The 23,361-nt window shown below is 44.1% G+C and overlaps 1 protein-coding gene across 1 annotated transcript; it reads left to right on the top strand.

The window, feature by feature from the left end:
• The first annotated feature begins 1,505 nt into the window (after nucleotides 1–1,505).
• On the top strand, nucleotides 1,506–22,791 carry LOC306975823 (visinin-like protein 1). Its single transcript, XM_079573594.1, has 4 exons — nucleotides 1,506–1,585; nucleotides 11,799–11,965; nucleotides 15,856–16,071; nucleotides 21,820–22,791. Exons 2-4 carry the CDS (start codon nucleotides 11,804–11,806, stop codon nucleotides 22,015–22,017), a joined length of 576 nt encoding a protein of 191 aa, XP_079429720.1. The 5' UTR covers nucleotides 1,506–1,585; nucleotides 11,799–11,803; the 3' UTR covers nucleotides 22,018–22,791.
• The last annotated feature ends 570 nt before the right edge of the window (nucleotides 22,792–23,361 follow it).

The raw sequence follows: 23,361 nt of genomic DNA, 5'->3' as shown, positions 1-23,361 counted from the left end.
ACAGTTCTTCACGTACTTCACTTATTCATTGTTAAGCAGTTATTAAGTGTTAGTTACACTTAACTAATGAATTGTTCATGATGAATTAAGTGTTAACTCATCGTTTCTTAGGGCGTAGTTATTCTAAAGTGTTGCCAAACGTTATGTTGTTCCTAAAAGGTTTTTTGAGAAAACATCTGCACTGATGTTACTATGAATTGAGGCTGCAACTAACGATGATTTTGTAATCGAATATTTTTACGATTAATCGATTAATTGCTTGGCTGTGAATGGTGTAGGAAAATTCTACTTTTTCAACAACAAAAAAAATCACATAAAGCCAAAGTGGCGACACTTGAGGACGTGTTGGAGTAAACTTAAAGTGATAGTCTGTAAGTTTGCAAAGGGAAGAGAGAGAGAGTGAAATTTGAAAGTAAACAATCAAAATCCTCCCCTCTTTAAACAGAAAGCCCCTCTTGCAAAATGAGGAGAGCAGGCACATGATTTTCAAAGGTAAATGATCAAAGCTCCTCCCCCTCCCTCCTGATTGGACCTGAAAGGCTGGTTCCCCTCGTCTCATTGGTCAACGCGGGAGGAGACTAGACTCTGATTAGTTTCTTGGATGTGGGAAGTTGGGACTTTACAAAAAATAATAAATATATGTTATTACTTTCTTTACCATGGGTGGTTGATTTGGCACATTTTACAACATTTATAAAACATTTAGACTTACAGACTATCACTTTAAAGTAAATGTTTGTCGGAGGCTCTAAGCGCTAATTCGCTAATTCTGCTTCTGATTGGATGAGACACAGACGGATATTCATGAAATTTGGGTCTGCGTGAACCAGAAAACGATTAATTGATTACTAAAACAGTTGTCGACTATTTCAATAATCGATTAGTCGTCGATTAATGGATTAGTCGTTTCAGCCTACTATGAATAGATGTTTAATTAGGCTAAAAGCGACAGGCTGCACTATTTCTTTGTTTCCACTATAGGTCAAAAACCTGAACATGTCGCTTTTCCTGCAGTGTCTCCTCTCATGAACATGAAGCTAATCCTCTTACAGCGGGGCATTTTTAGTCACCAAACACGGAATATCGCCAGATTTCCGACGCGAAGCTGCAGGACCGTCCTCTCTCCCCTGCCCTGCGCCTCACTACGGTCTAATACTCTGATGCATTGATTATAAAACACCTCCCTCCCCTCCCCTCCCCTTCCCCTCTTCTCTCTCTCTCTCTCTCCTCCTCTTCGGGATGAAGGCAGCACCGCGCGCCCCAGTCTAAAAAAAAAAAAAAAAAAAAACAGAAATCGTTGCCATCGTTTTACAGTCGCAGAACTAAAAACCCCGGGACCATCTCCTCCTCCTCTCCCGCATCCTCTTCTTTCATTTACGCGCAAAAAAAAACCCCAAACACCGGAGCAAAAGGCGACTGGGTTTCTTTCTTTCTCTTTTTCTTTTTTTTTTTTAGCGCCACGAACCAGGAGGCGAGCGCCGCGCCGCGTGTGTGTGTGTGCGCGTGTGTGTGCGACTGCGTGCCTTTGACGCAGGTTTCCCCCCATCTTCTGCTCAGCGCATCGGAGAAAACGCCACACAGCCAGGTAAGACAAGCATCAATTCGTCACGTCTACGCCCGCGTACCACACTGTGTTTCCAAATACCAACATCGCGTAGGGGTGATGGACAACGGCACCGAGGGAAACGTCCCCGCGTTTTGCCTGGAAACAAGCTGTAAAATGAGGAAAAAAAGAAAGCGGGGAAGGGGAGGGGGGGGAATGGAAAACGCATGTCCACCGCGTCCCTTGCCGTCTATGCGGTAAAAAAACAGACGCGTCATGCGAGGGGGGTTTCGCGGTCGCGGCGGTACGGACGGTGGTTTTTTTTGGTGTTGTGTGTATGTGGGGGAAACGCTCGACCACTGCGTAGTTTCCATCGGAATGCGCGCCTCTCCATCCCCTATCGCGCTTCTCTCCGTCTCCATTTAAATGCCATCATCTCGCATGACATCTGCCCCCCCCCCCCCCCCCCCCCCTCGACGCGCGCAATTAAACGCGGCACATGTTTTTCGCAAACGAGCCGTGCGCGTGTCTTCAATCTGTCGCAGCGGTGCCCGTGGCGTGTGGACCTTTTTTTTCTCTCTCTTTTTTTGGGGCTCAAAACGCCGCATACACGTATAATCTGTGTCTTCTTCCCGCAACAACAACAAAAAAAATCTCCTCAAGGTCATTCCGCGATAGGGTTTTTAGGTTGCCCGTGCGTCCATACTGCACGCGCTGACAGACGGACGCGCCGTTTCCAAGGATTTGGCGCACGGGGTGGTTCGGGATAATGGGGGGTGGGGGGTGGAATGATGTGTGTAGCGCGCGTGCGGCGACGTGAGTTATGTCGGGGTTTGGCTATTGTGGCGTTTGTTGTGGAGGCCAACGCAGTGCAGTGTCCAGCCTTTCCTCCTCCTGCCGCCGCCGCTGCTGCATAGATGTGAAGACCCCCCCATCTATCCAGCCGAGCGTCTCCCAGTCAGACACAGCAGCAGCAGCAGCAGGAGCAGAAGGAGCGGGATTGAAAATAGTCACAAATTCGTGCTCACTCCCATGCGCGCGCTTTCAGATTTGGCTAAATTATGCATCGGGGGACTGACGCATTCCTGGCCGCGATGTGCCACACGATGAGTCAATAATTAATGATGTTGGAGGCTGCTCAACTTGTGGTGATTGCTGCTGCTGCTGATGATGCTGCTGCTGCTCTAGGCCGGGGATGACCAGCTAATCCGAGGCTGAGATCAGGGCTGGGTTTTTGAAGGGGATTTCTGTAGTGAATGGCCAAATGAGGCTCGAGTCACGCAGACTGAGCAACTTTACATTAGGTTTACAAGTCTCCACCCCAGGTCCTTTAAGCTCTTCTTTGGGTCTGTAAGTTCGATTCGAGGTGGAGTTTGTAAGTTCTCCCCGTGTCTGCACTGCGGATCCTCCAACAGCTTTGAACGTTGGGGCAAATGCAGGGACTGTAAAGTACACCTCGCTTACCTTGACGTTAGCCCTCGATCAAGAAGTATTTGATCGAGGAAGAACATTATGATGATCTTAAAAAGCTTCTTTACCCCCCCACCTGAACCGAGCACATTTTCTCCTGGCTTTACCTCAAAACTGAAAACTTCTTGGGAAAAGCGTCAAAATAGGGATGAAAACGAGGATGAAAAACTCGACACAAAAAAGCAGCAAAACGTGCCGGAAAAGCAACAATGACAGAGTGAAATAGCAACAAAGGAGCGACGAAAAACGTGACGATGAACTGACGTAAACACGACGACAAAGCAACGGAGAAAAAGCAACAAAATCGCTTCAAAAATGTGATGAAAAACAGATTTTGTAGGTCTTTGCTTTCAGATGAGGCATTACAAGTCTGTGAGCTCCAGTCGGGAAGCTTTTGGATTTGGGTAAAGCTGAACTGGAGCTGAAATGTGCTCAGTTAAAGGGGGGGATAGAGGTTAACCACCTGCCATGGACCACAAGTTGTGTTTTACTCACACAGATCTTACAGATGTTTTCAGAAACTACAAGGTCCTAGCTTTCAAATGAGGCTTCACTGCATTCCGCCCCGCCCACTTTTGCCTCTTTTTTCCGGCACTTCCGTTGTATTGACACTTCCGATCGAGCGTGAAGCCCGTTCATCTAAATGGAGAACGAGGGAAAATGTTCGCCGTGAAATCTGATGTTTAGTCGATTGATTTGTGTAAAATGTCCAATGTTCGTTTGTTTTCGTGTAGTGACTGATTTTATCTGGACTTCTCCAGTCCCATCTTAAAGGAACAGGCCACCGTTTTCCCATAGTGAGATATGTTCTTACCTGAGCTTAGACGAGTTGATGAGTACCTGTCTGGTGCCCTCAGTCACGCAAAATGACCAAGGATGTTATTAGCATTTGGCCTCTCCCAGCACATCCCTATGGCTCCAAACTGGGGTACGTATACGTGGCCTGTTCCTTTAACTGATAGGAGAAAAGGGGCGGACACTCCGAAATAAGGTGAATAGGCTGTAAACAAAAACATGACAAAAAAAGGGCACGAAAAGCATAAAACAAGTGATAAATGTGCAACAAAAACACACAAAAAAATTGTCAAAACGCGTTATAATAAGCATCCAAAAGCGTGACATAAGCACACATTTTTGTTTTGTAGGTCTTCGCTTTCAAATGACGCGTTATAGGCTGTAAGCTCTCCCATCGAGAAGCTTTTAGAACCGGAGAAAATGCGCTCTGTTAAGGTGGGGCTATACCTTACCTACCTTGAAATTAGCCTTTTGCATTTCATTGTTAGGGGGAAAAAATGCCTTTGATGGAGTAAGAATCAGAGATGGGATTTACTGCTCTTCACTGAGACCGGAATCTTTGGGATCCATTAATTTCAAAGAGCCGTTCAAAAGACTGGCTCTTTTTAGTGCTACATTAGCAATGCCAGTTTCACAATATCTAAGACGTGATTATATGAAAGTTACAATGGGGCTGATATTTACGCTTTGAAAAAAAACTTGCTAGTGAATAAAATCTTGCACCACAACCAATGGCCGCTGATGACACTAGGGGCCGCCATTGCTGTAGTACCTCCATATGGCCGCTAGTTCCCCATTGGAAAGCATTGGACTTTAGACACGCTAAAAACAATTTTAAAGCCTGGTCCCAATTTTTTGGAATCTAGAGTCTCTAGAGCTAGATATTCCATCCATCCATCCATTTTTCTTCCACTGCTCCATTTCCACATGGTTCTAACCGGGCCTATTGGTCTCTCAACAAGGGCTTAAATATAATAAGGTGCTTCTGAACCGTTCTTTGTCTGACCTGTCACCTATAGGACCTGTTTGCCATGGGAGACCCGACCAGGGGCACGAAGCCCCCAACAACAGAGCCCCCAGGATCATTCAGGCCCTCAAACCCCTCCATCACGTTAAGGTGGCGGTTCCAGGAGGAGGCTGGATATTCCTCCTGTGATAACGCTGGGTTAGTTACAATTAAAGAGACCAGGCTGGTTTTCGAAAAAAAAATAGAAATCTCGTACTAAAGAGGGCCGGACTGTCACGTAAGGACCGAGTCTACAGTGAAGATCCCGCCCTTATGCCCTTTTTAGGAACATGCCTCGTCAGAGCTGGGGAGGGAGAGTCTGTAAACCTGCCATGAATTCCCCCTCGAGCGTGGTCATTGTGGTAAACGGGGAGGAGTGAGGAGGAGACGTCCATTATATTTACAGTCTATGGCCACAACTAGTAAAATGAAAAGCTTTCACTTATGCTCCATTGTTTGGCTGTTTCTCGTGTTCGTTCGGGGGAGTTCTGGGTAGAAATCGAACCGTTCCCCTTAAAGAGGCGGCTCACGAACGGTCACATCACCTGTAAGAACATTTGTGAAAACCAACTGATTTTGTTTTGTGTATAGGAAATGACAAAAGAGACTGAATGGGAAAGTGAGAGCAACTTTTTTTCGCCATATTCAAGCCGGGATCTTGGCCAGGGAGTCGCTTTCTGAAGGATTAGCCGACCGTGGATGGTTGAGATTAACGAGTGAAACTTCGGGAAACCCACAAAGACACTATACGCGCATGACGGAAGCTACTTATCAGCTGTCACGCGTTAAAGCTCATTTTGATGTCAGGAGAATGAATAAAACTTGTGATTACGATCAAGCCAAAACCATTTTAGATCAATGGAGATTCCCCCGCTCGTGCCGCCATTGCATTGTTGCACATTCATGCTCGTACACACAGCGGCCTGTAGCTCGGGAAAGATGCTATCTGCGGACAACTTAATCCGAGATAAGGGCGAGAGATGGAGAATGAGATGATTTAAATGTCTGGTTACATCTTATCTCGGCTGACGTACTCCCGCCCCGATCAGAGCGATGGATTATGGGAGCTTGTGCGCGAATCGGGTGAACTTTAAACCACGTCACGGAGTAGAGAAGAAGAAGTATATGTCTGTTTTCCCATCGACCAAAAACGTGTACAATGGTCAACACTGAAGGTCAAATGCAGAGGGCAATAATGTAGCTATGCCTTATTATTACAACCCAACAACACTGCTTCTCCAAAACAAAAAACCATTACGAAACAATTCTGACATCGACATTTTAAAGCAGTACTAAGTAACTTGTTTACCTTAATAAATCTTTTCCGTCGTCCCTCTGGGGGTAATACCAGTGTTAATGGGAAGATTGGAGGGTCTTTCATCTGCCTCTGGTGTCTCTGGCTAGAAAACCACAATTGCAACTTTGCTGCCAGCGGGTCGGAGCCACCAATACACACTAATGGAATCACGAAGAAGAAGCTAACAGGCTAACTGGAAAAGCTAACTGTGGGTTAGCGCCTCTAAAGCAGTATTTACAGCCAAGTTTAAGTGAAAAAATTGTGTAATTGCATGTACAATATCCCTCTCTCCCTTTGTCTTTTTTGTCAGCGTAGTATTTACTCTAGCGAACAATTAATAAGTAAAAAAACGCAACATGCTATGACACCTGCAGTGCCGTAGCTTCTAAATATCTTCTAAATATTTCCAGGACTAATGCATGTTTTAATATAGGCTGAAATAGACTTTACTTGGACTAAATTCTGACAGAATTGAGTGTAAACCAGGGCTAAAAGGCAAACTGACTTTAAAATCACTGCTTGACCAACTGAACTGTTCTGATCTGACGTTGCTGCAGTTGTTCAGGTCTAGGTTCAGCAAAACTATGAGCTCAATGAGATCAGCTGAACGTCCTGAATGATCAGGTGATTCCGTCTTCTTCCCTGATGACACAGGCATATTCCACAATGACTATGCCAAGATTCATGGGGCTCACACTGTGAAAGAGTGGGTCAGGGAGCACGCAGCATCGTTTTTTCACACGGATTGGCCCCGATAGAGTCCAGATCATAACCCCATTGAGATTCTCTGGGATGTGCTGGAGAAGGCTTGGAACACTGGGTCTTTTGACATTGCAGAAGTTTTCAGCTAGAGCGTGTGGTGACTTGATTTTATGGTAAGGCAGTGTAGCTTAGGGCCTAAAATCGTCGGAAGATCTATCAGGATTTTTTTTTCTCGTTATTCCTTTAAAACCGCGTTACGTGTTTGTTGCAACTTGTGTGATATTTAAGACATGTGTCGCAGCCGAAGAGCTTCTCCACTCACAATCTATACACTGAATAATTAAATGGCTTCCTGTACATTATAGGATAAGGTTTAAGTTCTAACATATTGTTTTTAAATCCAACAAATCCCACTATAATGCACACTGTCGTTGTGTCCTTGGGCAAGACATTTCACCCTACTTGCCACCAGTCATTGGTGTATGAATGAGAGAGGCAATGATTGACTGGTTCCTTATCGTAAAGCTGTATAAGTTGAGTATATGAAATGTCTCCATGGCGCTGCTCCTCTGTATTTGTTGCCCCTGCTGAGGCTCTGAGATCTGCTGCTGTTGTTGGAGGTTCCTCGCTCCGTGCGTGTGACCAAAGGGCGACAGGACTTTCTCTGTTGCGGCTCCAAAACTGTGGAATGACCGGCCTCTCCACGTAAGAGCTGCACAGACCTTTGACCAAACCCTGCTTAAGACACATTTCTAACTTCAAAGTTTTTCACACTGTCTGGCACAGTGAGTCTGTCTGAGATTTGGGTCATGAACGAAAGGACGAGCGGCCGTAATCAGCTTCCTTCGCAGGGTGGCTGGGCACACCCTTAGAGATCGGGTGAGGAGCTCGGAGTAGAGTCGCTGCTCCTTCCCGTCAAAAGAAGCGAGCTGAGGTGGCTCGGGCATCTGTTCCGGAGTCTCCTGGTCGTGTTCCAGGCATGTCCGATTGGGACAAGGTGGAAGACTCAGGACACACTGGTGGGACTATGTCTCTGAGCTGGCCTGGTGTCGCCTCGGGGTCCCCCCAGAACAACTGGAGGAGGTGTGTGCGGACCGGGAAGTTTGGGCATCTCTGCTGAGACTGCTGCCTCTGCGACCTGGCCCCGGATAAAGCGGAAGAAAATGGATGGATGGATGGGTTTATTTAAAGGCACACCGCGTAGAATTTTATTTATAAACAAAATTGAAATACTAGCATTTATTTTATGATAGATCATTTCATCATTGGAAAAATACCTTATAAATGTACAAACAAACATGTGTGTTTGCTGAGAGCGACACAGCTCTCCTAAGACATGACTGTAACTTTACCAGGAGTGGGGACGTCTCCAGCTCGTCTCCATGGAGATGTGACTAAAATCAGTAGAATTTGAGATTAAAATAGGTTAGGTCCTCATCCAAATCCATTCTTTGATTATTCCTTGCAGTAATAGTATTTTTCTATGTCGAGGAGCATATTTTGCACTAATGGCAACAGTATAGTCCAAAATGTTACGCAGTGTCCTTTTAACTTTACAAAAAGCAATTTATTTTTGAATCAGTAATTCAACTTCTCTCCAGTTTGGCCTCGACGAAACCTAAAAGCATCTTGAAAAAAGCATCAAAATAGCAGCAAAAAATTAGACGAAAAGTGACAAATATGCAACAAAAAAGAAATAAAAAGAAAATTCAAAAACGTGCCTACAATGCGGCAAAAACGCGAGGAAAAAGATCTGTTCAGATGAGTTTTGTCGGTCTTAGCTTTCAAATGAGGCTTTTTACACTGGTCTATAGGCGGTAACTTTTAGCTGGAGAAAAGGCACATTGTTAAGGTGGGGTTTCGGGCACCCTATGTAACACCACACAGGGTTAAGTGCATTTAGAACAAAGGTTTAGCATCACTTTATGTTTTGGAATGTGGCATTAAATGATCTTCGATTTTACCGTTCAGATATTTTCCCGCCTATAGCCAGAGGTCACGTGACAAGGATAAAGGTGTGCATCGTGCTGTGAGGAGCAGACGTGGAGCAGATGTGGAGGTGTAGTATATGGAGTACGTGGAGCATATACACCCACCTGGAGCATCAGCCAGCGGTGCATGTTTCCGCTTGTACACACAGCAGCAGTCGTTGTACTCGTGTTTGGTGATGGGAGTGCGGCGTCGGCAGCGGAAACTTGATCGGCGCCAATCGAACAACCGTACTCGGGGACAGGGATTCAGGTCAGAGCTGCACGGGGCGGCGAACAGGAGCCGTGGAACAGAAATAGACTGAGAGTCAGAGAGAGGGAGAGAGGGATGCAGAGCGAAAGAGGGTTTCACTAAGACGAGATTTGAGCAGTGGGAGCGAGCTGGGGCCGTTATGCCGCTCTCGGGGATAAGGGCTTCTTCTGCATGGGACCAGAGCGGCTAAAAGTAGATGTTGTGAAGCGGCTGAGCGCACAAACTATCATTTTTTTTCATGAAGGAATTGGTTACAGCCCTGTTCGTTGTTCCACAGTGGGGAATCGGTCTCACAGCAGGAGTATTTTTGCGTAATCCCCTCTCTGCTCAAGGTGCCCCTCAACGGTTCACACTCACAGACGAGACAAAGACGAAAAACACCCAAAGATCCACATCTGGCCCTTAAGCTTCTCGTATAATTGAGAGATGACTCTTTTTACTGCATATGTATTAATGATTCTGCATTTCTGTGAGACAAAGCTGCATTAACCCGTTTCCTGCCGTCTTAGGGTTAAGCTTTACCAGGTTTCATCAGGAAAACGTCCTTGACAACCTTCATGAGTGACGTCCAGTCTTTGCTAAATATAAATTTCCTGTCTTTGAACAAAAGCAGAACAGGGATCGCCATATTCGGAAGTTGTATCCCCTTATTAAACTTTAATACAGACAGTGTTATTGGGCCACTTGTTTCCTTTATCCGCCCCACTGTTAAAAATCTTGGAGTTTTGATGCATGTTTGAAATTTGGAAAACCCACTGGATCTGTTGTAAAGGCTCAGACTCAAATTAAACGCTACTTGCCACAAAGAGAGAAAGCGATCCTTTATCACATCAACGTTGGATTACTGGAACTCCCTTTACGCAGGGCTGGACCTGAACTCTCTCCACCGCCCGCAGGGAATCCAAAATGCTGCAGCCCGCCCGCTGACCGGAGCACGTTACTCCCAATCTGTCCTCTTTTCCAGTTCTTTTTCGAATACATTTCAAAATTGTGCCTAAATTCGCTGGCACAAGAGTATTTGCAATTCTTCTGTCCTCCCAGAGCTCTGAGGTCCAGGTCTAAATCCAGGCTTGTGTCGAGAGGTGACCCTTAAACTTCCCTCTACACGTGCGCTCGGCTCAGTCTGTGGAGGAGTTCAAAACCAAATTAAAAACTCAGATTTTTGCTTGCGGTCGATGTAGACCAGACGCAGTTGTCACAGTTTGTGCCTTTTTATATTACCTGTGGTTAAGTTTTATTGTGTATCTTATGTACTTATTGTTAATGTGCCTGAACAGGTTGTTTTCAAATGTGCTTTATAAATAAAACTGACATTAACATTGGGTTAACAATTACACAGATCCACATTTCAAAGCTTATGAACAGGAGAGTTTCCGGTCCATATGCCAGTCGATGCCTCATTTGAAAGCCAACCGTGTTTATGTCGTGTTTTTGTTGTTTTTTAGTCGTGTTTTTGTTGCTTTTCCTGCACATTTTTGTCACATTATTGTTGCATTTTTTAACACTTTTTTGTCACTTTTTTGTTTTTGTCACATATTCATAGATTTTTGGTCGCTCTAAAGTCGCTCTTCGGTCACTCTTTGGTCGAACTTCGCTTGCTCTTTGCTTGCCCTTCAGTCGCTCTTTCATCGCTCTTCGGTTGCTCTTCAGTTGCTCTTCGGCTGCTCTTCGGTTGCTCTTCGGTCGCTCTTCGGTCGCTCTTCGGTCGCTCTTCGGTCGCTCTTCGGTCGCTCTTCGGTCGCTCTGTCATTGCTCTTCGGTCGCTCTTCGGTCGCTCTTCAGTTGCTCTTTCATCGCTCTTCGGTCGCTCTTTCATCGCTCCTCGGTCGCTCTTTCAACGCTCTTCGGTCGCTCTTCGGTCGCTCTTCAGTTGCTCTTTCATCGCTCTTCGGTCGCTCTTTCATCGCTCTTTCATCGCTCTTTCATCGCTCTTTCATCGCTCTTAGGTTGCTCTTCAGTTGCTCTTCGGTCGCGCTTCAGTCGCTCTTCAGTTGCTCTTTCATCGCTCTTCGGTCGCTCTTTCATCGCTCTTTCATCGCTCTTCAGTTGCTCTTCAGTTGCTCTTCGGTCGCGCTTCAGTCGCTCTTCAGTTGCTCTTTCATCGCTCTTCGGTTGCTCTTCAGTTGCTCTTTCATCGCACTTCAGTTGTTCTTTCATCGCTCTTCGGTCGCTCTTTCATCGCTCTTCGGTCGCTCTTTCATTGCTCTTCGGTCGCTCTTTGGTCACTCTTCAGTCGCTCTCTGCTCTCTTCTTTTTTCACTTGCTCTTCGTCGCTCTTTCCTCATTCTTTGGTCACTCTTTGGTCGCTCTCTGCTTGCTCTTTCATCGCTCCTTTGTCATGTTTTCTTCACTTTTTCGTCACTTTTTCATTGCTCTTTTGTCACATTTTAGCTGTGTTTGTTTACAGCCTATAGGCCAGTCCAAGACCTTGTAGTTTCTGAAAATATGTGTCGAAGAAGAACTTTCACAGACATAGTCACAAAGCGCTTTACATGAGACAATGGTACATTCATGGATGGCAGGTAACTGGTTCAATGCATCCAGTTGAACGTTTCACTACTTTGACCACTGGTTCGTGTCCCTCAACATCGTATAACATGTTAAATCGTTTTGCATGTAATAAGTTACTATGCGGATACTGATTATGTTTTTGTCTATCAAAGAGAACAGGCCATAGAAACCAATGGCAGTCTGTTTAAAGTCTTGTAAAAGAGCAAAATACTCACTGTGTGGTTCTGTTGCAGTGACCATGGGAAAGCAGAACAGTAAGCTGACCCCGGAGGTGATGGAGGACCTGGTGAAGAACACAGAGTTTAACGAGCACGAGCTGAAGCAGTGGTACAAGGGCTTCCTGAAGGACTGCCCCACCGGACGCCTCAACCTGGAGGAGTTCCAGCAGCTATACGTCAAGGTAACGCTGCAAATACCCCCACTGCTGCTGCGTTTGTTCAGGACACGTCAAGATAAAATACAGCCACCATTACGACCACTTCTACTTCTGAAACTCAAAAGTCAGGTTGAAGATCTCTCAGTAATAATGATCTCAGACCTGAACTGAAGATAGATCTTTGTATTTTCCTACATTCTTGTGGAGATGTGAGGCCAGTTTGATCATTTCAAACACTTCAAAGACAACAGCTGTTTGACATGTTTAACAGGAAAATTGTTTTTGGCGTAACGGGATGTTCGTCTCTAAGCACTGTCTGCAGGAATAAGTGTCTGTCACATTTGTACATAGATATAAAGCAAATCAATGTGTTCTAAGTATTCACAAGATACAGTTTCAGTATTCTATCCATTCATCTTCTTCCACTGCTTCCCCCAGCAGCTGGTGGGTCCACAGGAGGTCGGCCTCACGATTAAACGGGCCTGTTGGTCTCTCATAAGGGGCTTCTGATCCGCTCTTAGTCTGACCTGTCACTTAGGACCTGTTTGCCATGGGAGACCCAACGAGGGGAACGAAAACCCCCGACAACAGAGCTCCAGGATCATTTGGGTGCTCAAACCCCTCCACCACGTTAAGGTGGCAGTTCCAGGAGGGGGTATTTAGTATTCTGTATCTAAACTGTCAACACTTTATCTCAAATATAGTTCTCATCACAAAAGCGCACACAGCAGGAACAATAGAGTTCCTAAGACGTTCAGTAGAGCACCAGGGCAGCGCCACTCTCTCACTGAAGAAACTTATAAAACAACACACTGGCCACAAAATATGATGAAGACATTGAGGAGCTTCCTGTCAATGGTTTTGTAGAGCCCAATATCTCAACAGGGGTTTACTCACAGGGCTGCACCGAACATTAAGGCAGTAAAACAGAGCAATAAATATATAAAAATATAAAGTTCAGGCGAATGAAGTATCCAGGCAAACATAATGTTCAAATAAGCGTTAGCAGCAGGTGGCGACGAGCGGTGCGGGTTTCCCGTCCTTAGACTCTTTTCTTCTCACGGAGAGGAAAAGCTCAACCCCCACGGGGGAAAACGGAAAAACCTCGGGGAGAACCACAGAAGGAGAGATCCACTCCCATGGACGAACAGGCCATAGACCCAGGGCCGATGGGAGTCCCTGGGTCTCATCAAAAGATTAGATAAGATAAGATAGCCTTTATTGATCTCACAATGGAGAAATGTACTTGTTAGATTCAGCTCTTAGAAAGACTCAGGGTGTGCAAACAGGCAGGAAATGTGAGGAAAAAACAATTAAAATAGTAAAGATTTACTTTAGAGCGTTTCTGAACACAGCTTTACTGTGGAAATACGATCAGTCCAGTGCTCAGGTCTCTGCACTGGCTTCCTGTCGCCCAGAGAACAGACTCATGGTCTAGAACCAAAGTGCATCTCTGACAGACTAGAGCCATGTGAATCTCAGCTCTGAGAACCTCAGGGAGTGGTCTCCTGCTCTTCCCAGAGTCAGGACTAAACACGGTGAGGCTGTGCTTCAGTTTGCGCGGCCCGAGTCTGGAACAGTCTTCCTGAAGATGTGTGACTCGCCTCAGCTCTGACACTGCTCAAATCCAGGCTGTGAACAGTTCTGAAATAATACTATAGTCTGTGGGCGGAGCTTAAACTTTAGTGTTACTACAGAATACAGAGAGTACAGAAGATGACTCAAGAACCTTCACTGAAAATAACTGAAGATGTTTTGATGTTCACAAAAAAGAAAGAGTGAGTAAATGATGTTGTTAGCTCTGATCTAAACTCCTAAACTTTCATCCCAACTCTCCACAGAGACGGTTTATGAGTTTATTTCACAACTTGCAGGGTCACCTTTCAGGGTCACTGTCACAGAAACAAAGACGAGTCGGCAAGTTCAGGAAAGTGATACAAACGCTTTAAAAATGAATACAGGGGCAGTTTTTTCTGCAAATGCCTGAGTTTCTACTGGGGGAGGACAAAACAGATTTCGCTCGACATTTAATATTGTTTTTAACCTCAAATACAGCTTTTTCTACTTTCAAACAGTGACCAAACTCAAACCGGCACAAATCCTCATAAACCGATTTGCTTTTCCATCAAATCTCGTAATATTCCTCCAGTTTTAACACATTTCACAGGCGACATATTTTTGCCGTTGTGTTAAATAATCCCTTTGTTTCTCTTTTGGACATTTTAGCGCTGCACCGGGGCATCTCCTGAACCCTGTGATTTAACAAAGACCTTTCTTATGCAATGGACTTAAAGAGAAACAAATCCTCCTTAAAATGAGGCTTTGTTTAAAATGGCACAGATGATGTTTTACTGTAATCCTGCCTGTGGTTTTGTGCTGGATTTGAGGATGTTTTTAATGACGGACGTTTTCAAAGTTGAGCAGGTCATAAAAACGAGCTTTGACCCTGGGAAAGACAAGTCAGCGGAAAATAAAAAGGACAATTGCAAAGGTTTTTAAGCGAAATGAAACAGGCCTAATGGTGTTTGACCCAAAGTAGTTACATCTCCTCCCAGTGTTGCATTCATTCCTCACCAAGATCTTGTATTGATTGTGAACCCCATGAATCCGGGCATTGTCATCTTGGAATATGCCTCTGACATCAGGGAAGAAGGAATCCATTGATGGAATAACCCGGTCATTCAAGATGTTCAGGTTCATCTCAGTCTTTGCATGAGATCAGGGACAGCGACATGAGTGGCTCGGTCAGGGGTTCGAATCCCAGCTCCCGCAGATGTAGAATGTTGTTGTACATTAGTGTATGAATGACAGTGTGAATGGGTGAGTGGTTTCTTTCCTGTAAAGCGCTTTGAGCCCGACGAAGATAGAAAAGTGCTATTTAAGTTGAGACCATTTACCTTTTGCACACATAGGTCTTGTGTTTCTGAACGCAGAATTTGTTGCTTCCAGCTCCAGACGTGGCTCATTAACTCATTGACTACCAATGAAATTGAAACCCAAACGTTGACTGCCAATGACGTCTATAGATGTCAATTTGTTTTTTCAATGGGAATGGCTGCAGCAAAGCCTTGAGCATGTCTGGTGTTAAAATCTTAGATGTAGTTCTTTTATTGAGTCACTAGGTGGCGGCATTGCTCTTTGGATGCAATCACAGTCAATGTTTTGCTTGATTGCCAAAAGCTAGTTTTCTCAGCTTTTTGGACAGACACCTGCATTTTGGGTGATTTCACCTATTTTTTTTTACAGACGATTGCTAAAGAATTGAAAGAGGTATAAACAAACTCTTTTTTAGATGAAAGAAGATAGTTCTTGTTGACATAGACCTAGATCTACATTTTCTGTGGGTCTTGAAAAAACAGTCAAAATCCTGAAAAACCTCTGGCAGTGGGGAGCTCTCTTATTTGAAAATGGCTGGCAGTCAATGAGTTAAGTGGGCTGTACATGGGCTGGACAGACACCCACGGCTTTGTTATGTAGAACAACCTTTTTCCTCCATCCAGAGTCTTTTGCAGTGCGACATAAATGAGGAAAAGATGTGAGGCTGCCCTAGGAGAGCGTAGAGAGAGTAATAAACCACGCCTCAGTCCACGTCTTTTAAAAAAAAAAAAAAAAAGCAACGCTCTATCATCAGTGGTGCCGTCACACAGTGAAAGGCTGTGCACATGCAAGATGACCGTCTCATTTGGAGCAATGCTGTCTTTGTGCCAGGCGAAAGATTGGGCCCATAGTGTTGCTGAACCTAGACCTGACCAACTGCAGCAGCCCCAGATCAAAACATACAGTTACATCCAGGAGGCCACTTTATTTCTTAGTTTCTTTGTTCCTTCATTTATAAAAAAGTGGGAACGGCAGTACAGGGGACCCTCGCATTTGCCACAAACCAATATATTAACATGGTGTTCTCTCCTCCGCAGTTCTTTCCTTACGGCGACGCGTCCAAGTTCGCGCAGCACGCCTTCAGGACCTTCGACAAGAACGGGGACGGCACGATCGACTTCCGAGAGTTCATCTGCGCTCTGTCCATCACCTCCAGGGGGAGCTTCGAGCAGAAACTGAACTGGGCCTTCAACATGTACGACCTGGACGGCGACGGCAAGATCACACGGGTCGAGATGCTGGAGATCATCGAGGTGAGCGCCGTGACTCCTGTAGAAAGTCAGTCGTCCAGGGACTTTCCATTTTGACAAAATATCTCAACTCAAGGCAGAGATGCTGCAGGTGAATAGGGAAACATTTTAAATTAAGAGACATCAATTTGAAACTTTTTTGTCATTTTATGTTTTCATTTACAAATAAGGCCTTTTTTCCTTAAAATGGCCAAAATATCCCATATTTTCAGCATCAAAACCTGAATCATGGAGCCAGGTTTAAAATTATGAATTTAATGCCACAGTGGGACTGCCATAGTTTATCTATTTCTCTCGAGACCTTGTCTAGTTCACAATGGGGTTAATAAAGCTTTTAGTTAAACCTGTGAGAGCCTATAGGGGCTAGCAAGTTGCAAGTTGGCCATTTTATACTCACTACTGCCACCTCAGGTCATACGTGTAACTGCAGCTTCTATATTAAGCTCATGCATGACGGCACTTCGGACCCAAATTAACACCTTTTTGAGTGACAGGATTTTAGAGGCAGTTGTGGTGAACAGGCCTGAGCTCATTCTACACTTTAGGAAATGGCTGGAACATGTGGGGGAGGAAAATATTTAATTTTAACATTTTAAAAATCCGTATAGTCCAGGGGTGTCCAAACTACGGCCCACGGGCCAACTGCGGCCCATGGCTCACTTTTAATTGGCCCTGGCTGAAATTAAATGAAAATCCATTAATAGAAAGCTGTGAGGAAGGCTGTTTTTTACTTTACGCATATTTAATTAAAATGCATAGATAACATTTTATTGAGTTTGCTAACTAGTAGAGGTGAAGTTATATATCTGACCTCTACTGAGTGCAGCCCAGTTGTCTGTATATTTTTCTGTACATTTTTCTGTATGTGGACACCCCTGGTATCGTCCCTTGAAGGAGGAACACAAGGCAGCGCGATGTAAACGAGGACATGAACGTGAGGCTGATATAAGAGGCCGCTCTCAGTGCTGCTTGTAATAAACCACGCCTCTGTCGACCTCTTCTCTTTTTTATAGAAAATAGCCATCGAGTTAGAGTTGGCGCAGTCCTTGCACCAAGCACAAGATCTGGTTATGTTAAGAGACCAAAAAAATAAAATAAAAGGTTATGCTTTTTAGTGTCACTTCAAACAAAAACAAAAAAATCTGTGTAATGTTCCTTACTTCAGTAAAACAGAGGAATGAGGAACGCTTGTACAATTTCAGCAGAAACTTGAGTGTCTTTTCGATGCAATATTTTGTATTTTTGACAAACTTATGCCGAGTATTACCATTAAAGAAATGTAGATACTGTATAAAGCCAGCAGGAATCCAATTTAACGCTTTTACTGAAATTTAAGGCCTTAATTTGGGCTCAATATATTTACACAAATCCTGCAACTCAGCCTATAGTCGAGGATATTTGAAAATGTCTACTGCAATAACTCTAGTATGATACATTTCTCTTTTAAGAAAATAAGAAAATGACATAATGACCTTTACATACAGTATTTACACTGCCTTTCTTTGGATCCTGCACAGCTTTCTTCAGATTTACCTTTTCATCTCGTCTCATCCAGCGCTCAGAAAAGGCAGAGGGCGTGTTATAAAAATACGCTGCAGTCGTATCTCGTTACACGGCTCTATTTGCAGCAGCACAAAGGCCGTAGTAGAGTGAGAGCGATACTGGAGCATTCTGACATTTGTCGTATTGATAAAGTCAGGGCGCAGTGACCGACCGCTCCAAGGGGAACGAGGCGGCGGGACCTGAACTCGAACGGTTTTAGACTGACTGGAAGCTTCACTGTTTTTGTAATGCTAGTGAAGAGATTATCCGGAATGCAAGGTCATTTTTCATATGACGAGTTGGAGACTAGTTTCCGATGGTCACAGAGATGTTTCCGAAACGTCCTCTGAAGAAAAGGCGAGTCCCCAAGTAGGACTGGACTGAACAGGTTTGATTTCAGCAGAGACTGTATGGAGACTGGGAGAAGTCTCTTTGTGGTCTGGTCTCCGCATGGTCTCTGAGAGGTCAACATGGAGGGTAACAAATAGTGTTCACAACATTGCCACAACTGCTTGAGACCATGTTGACCTCTCAGAGACATTGAGTAGATGCCGCTGAAATCAAACCGGTTCATTTTCATCAAGACGACCTGGAGACCTTGGCGACATCTCCGTGACCAAGCATGATCTCAGCGATTTCCTGGTGGGCGTGATTGACAGACGGCATCAACCAATCAGAGCAATGCTAGATACGTCGCAGCAACGCTTCGAACGCCGTTTCTTGTTCCGGTTTTAGGGATACATTTCTTTTAAAGTTATTTAAAGGAGCTATATCATGCTATTTTAGCCATTCCAAAGTTAAGTATAGGCATTTATATGATATATTGTACCTCTACCACTATAGAGCACTCATTTTTGTGATAAATATAAGTGTTTTCTGGAGGTATTTTTCAAACCCGGAAGACACAACGCTTCGATTCAGTTAACTCCGCCCCCTCTCTCCGCACATACTTTACCGTAATATAAATAAACAGCAATAAGTAAAGTTACTTCATGATGCAGTTATACGGAGTTGACATCTGCAACACAGCTTCATAAATGGCTAACACACACGCTAATATGCTAACACACAAGCTAACCCGCGTTTGGATTGACTCACCGCTCTGGTCCATCGTTGTTTACATTATGGGACTTGCGTTGGTTATAAAAGTTAATCCACTTTGATACTGGCGAAGGTTCCCCAAATATCCATCAGTGACAGTCACAGAAAAACAATATTTTGGTGATAGTCGCCGAATCCCGGAGAAAAAAACAGCTAGACGAGTGGCCTCTCCTTGAAAAAAGTTGAATAAACTCCGTAGCCAAACGCGCTTCTTTTTCTCCGTGACATTATCGTTAGTTAAGAATAAATAACAGGTGTGTCCAGAGTAGGAAACGAGCTCCATCTTCAGCTGCAGCGCAAACATGACTGATCTGTTCAGACACTCAGGGGATGTGTTTGTTTTGGCCACAGCTTCGGGCTGCAAGCACTTCGGGCACATCCTTTTTATTTTATTTTTTTTAATTTTTTTTCTTTTCTCTTTGTTTCTCTCTTACAACAGAAATAATGATCAAATTAAAATCCGTCCGTAAGCATAGAATTAAGACATTGCATTACAGACGTCGAGCACTTCCGTTCCGCTGTTACGACACAACTGAACACTCAGTCGTTCACCAGGAGAGGGAGGAGCCTCAGAGAGCAGGATTCAGGAGGATTACTGAGAGCTGCGTGAATGAAGCCACAAACCACTCTGGGGGTGTTTTTGATAAGGAAATAGCATAACAACATGGCTAAAAGCTCCAAAAAGTCGATTTTGCATGATATAGGACCTTTAAAACAGACAAAAGAGCAGAAGAAGACATCGTATCACTCGCCGCACACGCCATCTTTAATGTTTTGGTAGAGTGTGGTGACGGCTTCCGCCTCTTGGGTGAATGAAGTCCCGCCTCTCGGTGCGTGATTGGACCGATGTGAGTAAAATCGTGAAATGATAGGCTGCGAGGAGCTGTCCAGACGGTTCTTCTTTTGAACAGAAAGGAGGAGTGTCCGGCAGGCCAGGCAAGGTTGTATGCGTACGTCTGGGTCTGATCTCAGTGGCCGCGTTACATCGATTGAATTTTAACCTACCATTCAGCGAGAGGGGGGGGCGGGGCTTGTAGGTGACGTCAAGCATTTGCGACACATTTGCTGGTTTCTAGTTTGGCAATGGCGGCGGATACGAAAGTAATGGAAGCTCTTCAATCCGTTCTGGCTCGGCTCCCAAATGTCCAGAAATTGAAACTGAAGACTTGGAATGCGTAAGGAATGCTCCCAAGAGTTATGATAGAGTTATGATGCTGCTTCACTCACTCGGGCGCATTACATACCTCACGACCAAACGCTAGAGAAAATCAGATCCAATCGTTTCAAAGGAGTTCACCCCTCCCACCTGATAACAGAGCTCAATTGCGAAGATCCATTGTATGAAATGAGTACGAGGGTATGGTATGAACCAGGCTACGTATTTCCCTGTATTGGGGAAAGGTACGACCTTAAACTTGTGATTTCGGATCATATGGACAACATGTGCTGTTAAATGCTGCACAGTTGTTTATAGAATTAAATCCAGAAAACCCCACAAAAACAAGTTAATTTTCAGCTGAAATTAGTCATCCACCTCCCACTTTAAACTCCTATATCCGCTCTCTGAACCACTTTGATGAACGTGTGTAGGCTTCACTCCATTATATAACATCAACAACAACTCAAACACTGCCATAAAATATCAGAGACACTTAAACAGGCACCGACAAAAGCACGGACAAAAGAGTGAGCTGTATTGTAGAGCTTTGTGATTAGATAAACTCTGGTGCTGGATCCGTGAATATTATAGAGCTATATGTGAAACTGTCTCACTTAGGCCCAAATACTGATGGTAGTAAAGAGGAGGAGATGGAGAGGCTGAGGCTGCCAATAGTATTAAAACCATTTGGGTCTCGTTGTATATTATGTTTTTGTTCTATGGAAACCAGAAATAGGAGAGAAGATTTATTTGTAGTCTGTCACACCTGACCCCATCAGATTCCAAAGGTTTTTCACATATACTGGAAGGCAAGTGTGTTTGGCGGAGTGCCAGTTTTCTTCATTGTATAAAGGGGACAAACCTGCCAATTTTAGCCCAAAGTAAAGCACCATTTTCTTAAACGCTAGTGCTGTACATAATATATGGTCTAATTGGGTGATCTGTTTGGACATTATGAAGTAATTGACAGTATTTCTCACATTTTTACTTTAACTCTAGAATGTTAAAAAGTGAAATTCTCCTTTGTGAGGTCAATAAAGGCTTATCTTATCACTCTGATTTGAGTAATAACATTTCTCAAAATCATCCTGAGGGCCAGAGGGTCTATGCTGGAGGGCCGGATCTGGCCCGTCGTTGCCTCACAAGAGATTCATGCTTTTGTGACAGATGACATTGAGGATTAGTTAAATTAGTTATATTAAGGCTAAAAATATAATTTTTTTTGCGCACCATTCCAGGTTATGTGCTGTTGCTACATCATAAAACAAGAGTAACCAAACTTGTAAAACTCTGATGAAATTACATGCCTAATGCCTACCCTTTATGTCAATACAACTGGGGGACAATAACATTTCAAGAGTGACATTGGCCACACCAAAGGCACTGGGGCAGTAGCTCAGTTGTCGCAAACAGATTCAAATGTCTGTGGATTGATCTTGTCATTGTGTTATTGGGCAAAATACTTCACCATATACTAACCCACCTCCTTTGTCCGTGTTTACAGGTGTGTGAATAAGTGAAAGGGTGCTTGATGCTTTTTAAAAGCATTGAAAATTTTGACTGCGATGCTTCAGCCCCGCCCATTTTTGTTTTTCAAGCATTACCTCTTTGTGCAAGCACTTCCTGTGAGTTGGGTTTTCCAATGTAATAAACAGCAGATTGTGAAGAAAATGAGAATAAACAAAACACTCACAAAGAAAGCTCTAAGTTTGCTTCACCTCCAGCTAATTACAGCTGGATTGATATATTCACACAGCGGTTTGTCATATTTGTTACTGAATTCAGGCCCTGCAGTTTGGCCGTGAAAACAAGATGGCGGGGCTCTTAGTGAGTTCCTGAATAAGGTGAATAAAGATGGAAAAGCACTTTAGGCCATTGTGAGCTTTTCATTCATTGACTTTAGTTTTGTGACGATGATTATAAACTTCCGCATTCTTACCTTGTTGCAGGCGATCTACAAAATGGTGGGCACTGTGATCATGATGAAGATGAACGAAGACGGCCTGACACCGGAGCAGCGAGTGGACAAGATCTTCAGCAAAATGGATAAGAACAACGACGACCAGATCTCGCTCGACGAGTTCAAAGAAGCGGCCAAGAGCGACCCGTCCATCGTGCTCCTGCTCCAGTGCGACATGCAGAAGTGAAGGCCGCTGTCTCGCTGTTCCCATTGTAAAATCCACACTCCAATCGACTACGGACAGCAGCACACACACACGATGGTTTTAAATGTCTCATACTATACGATATATGATATTATAGGTTCTCTGCCATTTCCACGGGAGAAAAAAAATAACGAAAAAACACAACGACAAAATGCTTGGACTATTTTTCAATGGACTCGCTTCTTGTGGTCGTATGCATGAGAATGTCTAAGCTGAAAATAATTTTGAATATAGCTATTCTGTACATAGGCCTGTCGAGTGTGGGTATAAGCGGAAACCGCCGGCGTATTTGGTAAAAGTTTGGGGGAATGTGTGTTTGAAATGACGAGTTAGCATTTAGCCTCAAAAAATGTAACTAGATTGTGACTAAGTGGCGTGGTTGACTGGCTAAACGAGCTAGCATTGCAGTAGCTAACCAAAAATGCTTATCCGAAAGCTACATAAGCAAAACCTGCAATTTAGCAATAGCAATCAATGTTGCCTGTACAAACAACAAAACCTTGGGCAACTTAATAATCAAACTATAGAAATATAGGTCGTAAGAGTGTGATGCTAATGACCAGATAGAGGATATTAGCACGTTTTGGCTACATGCTACCAGAAAAAAATGCTACTGGATCATAGCAAAGTACAAAATGTTGTGGTAAATGTCGACACCATGCTAGTTCGGGAAAATTAACTGTTACCATGGAGATCTGCAATGTGTGTGGGTGCTAGCAAAAACGAACTAACATTACCTAAAAGCAGTATAAAGTGTTGTAATGTAAACAATAGCTGCAGTATTTTAACTTCTAAAATGTCCGTTGGTTTATTATTGCTGCAAATCCCAAGATGCTTAGCGATATGACATCACAATCCTGAACTCTAGGGAAAGCTAGCATTAGCGACTGAAAGAAATCCATGTTAACGTCGAAGGGGTTAGCTTTAGCCTGATAATTAGCCACTTACAACTGGCTATATTGTGTAATGTGCATAATGTGAGTGCTAGCGAGCGTGTTTTTATATGGGCTTTGACAACTATCAGGGCTATCGTTTCATAAAGGCAATACATTTCCTGGGGGTAAATTAGCCATTAGCGAGGCTACACGCTAAGCTAATGGCTACTTTGTGAGATCGAGTGAATGTTAGGAAGTCAGGGGAACCGGGGCGCAGTGAAATAGTACGCTAACCCTGGAAGATCCGTGCGGTTCAAGGCTTCCTCGTCAAAGCGAATGATAAAACGTGGTTGCCGCGTTTACAAAATGCGCTAGCGGTTTCGACGAATGCCTCGCTAAGGGGTCTATGATATCATACACATTTCTATCTCCGAAACATGCCAGTGTGAAT

Source organism: Gobius niger (assembly GCF_951799975.1).
Source record: "Gobius niger genome assembly, chromosome: 16".
Classification (NCBI taxonomy): Eukaryota; Metazoa; Chordata; class Actinopteri; order Gobiiformes; family Gobiidae; genus Gobius; species Gobius niger.
This window is presented reverse-complemented; position numbering and strand designations above follow the sequence as displayed.

Excerpts from the sequence above, each read along its gene's own strand:
- LOC306975823 (XM_079573594.1), top strand. The coding sequence starts at position 11,804 with ATGGGAAAGCAGAACAGTAAGCTGACCCCGGAGGTGATGGAGGACCTG. Across the intron at positions 11,966-15,855 it reads TCCAGCAGCTATACGTCAAG|TTCTTTCCTTACGGCGACGC; the intron begins GTAACGCTGCAA and ends TCTCCTCCGCAG. Across the intron at positions 16,072-21,819 it reads AGATGCTGGAGATCATCGAG|GCGATCTACAAAATGGTGGG; the intron begins GTGAGCGCCGTG and ends ACCTTGTTGCAG.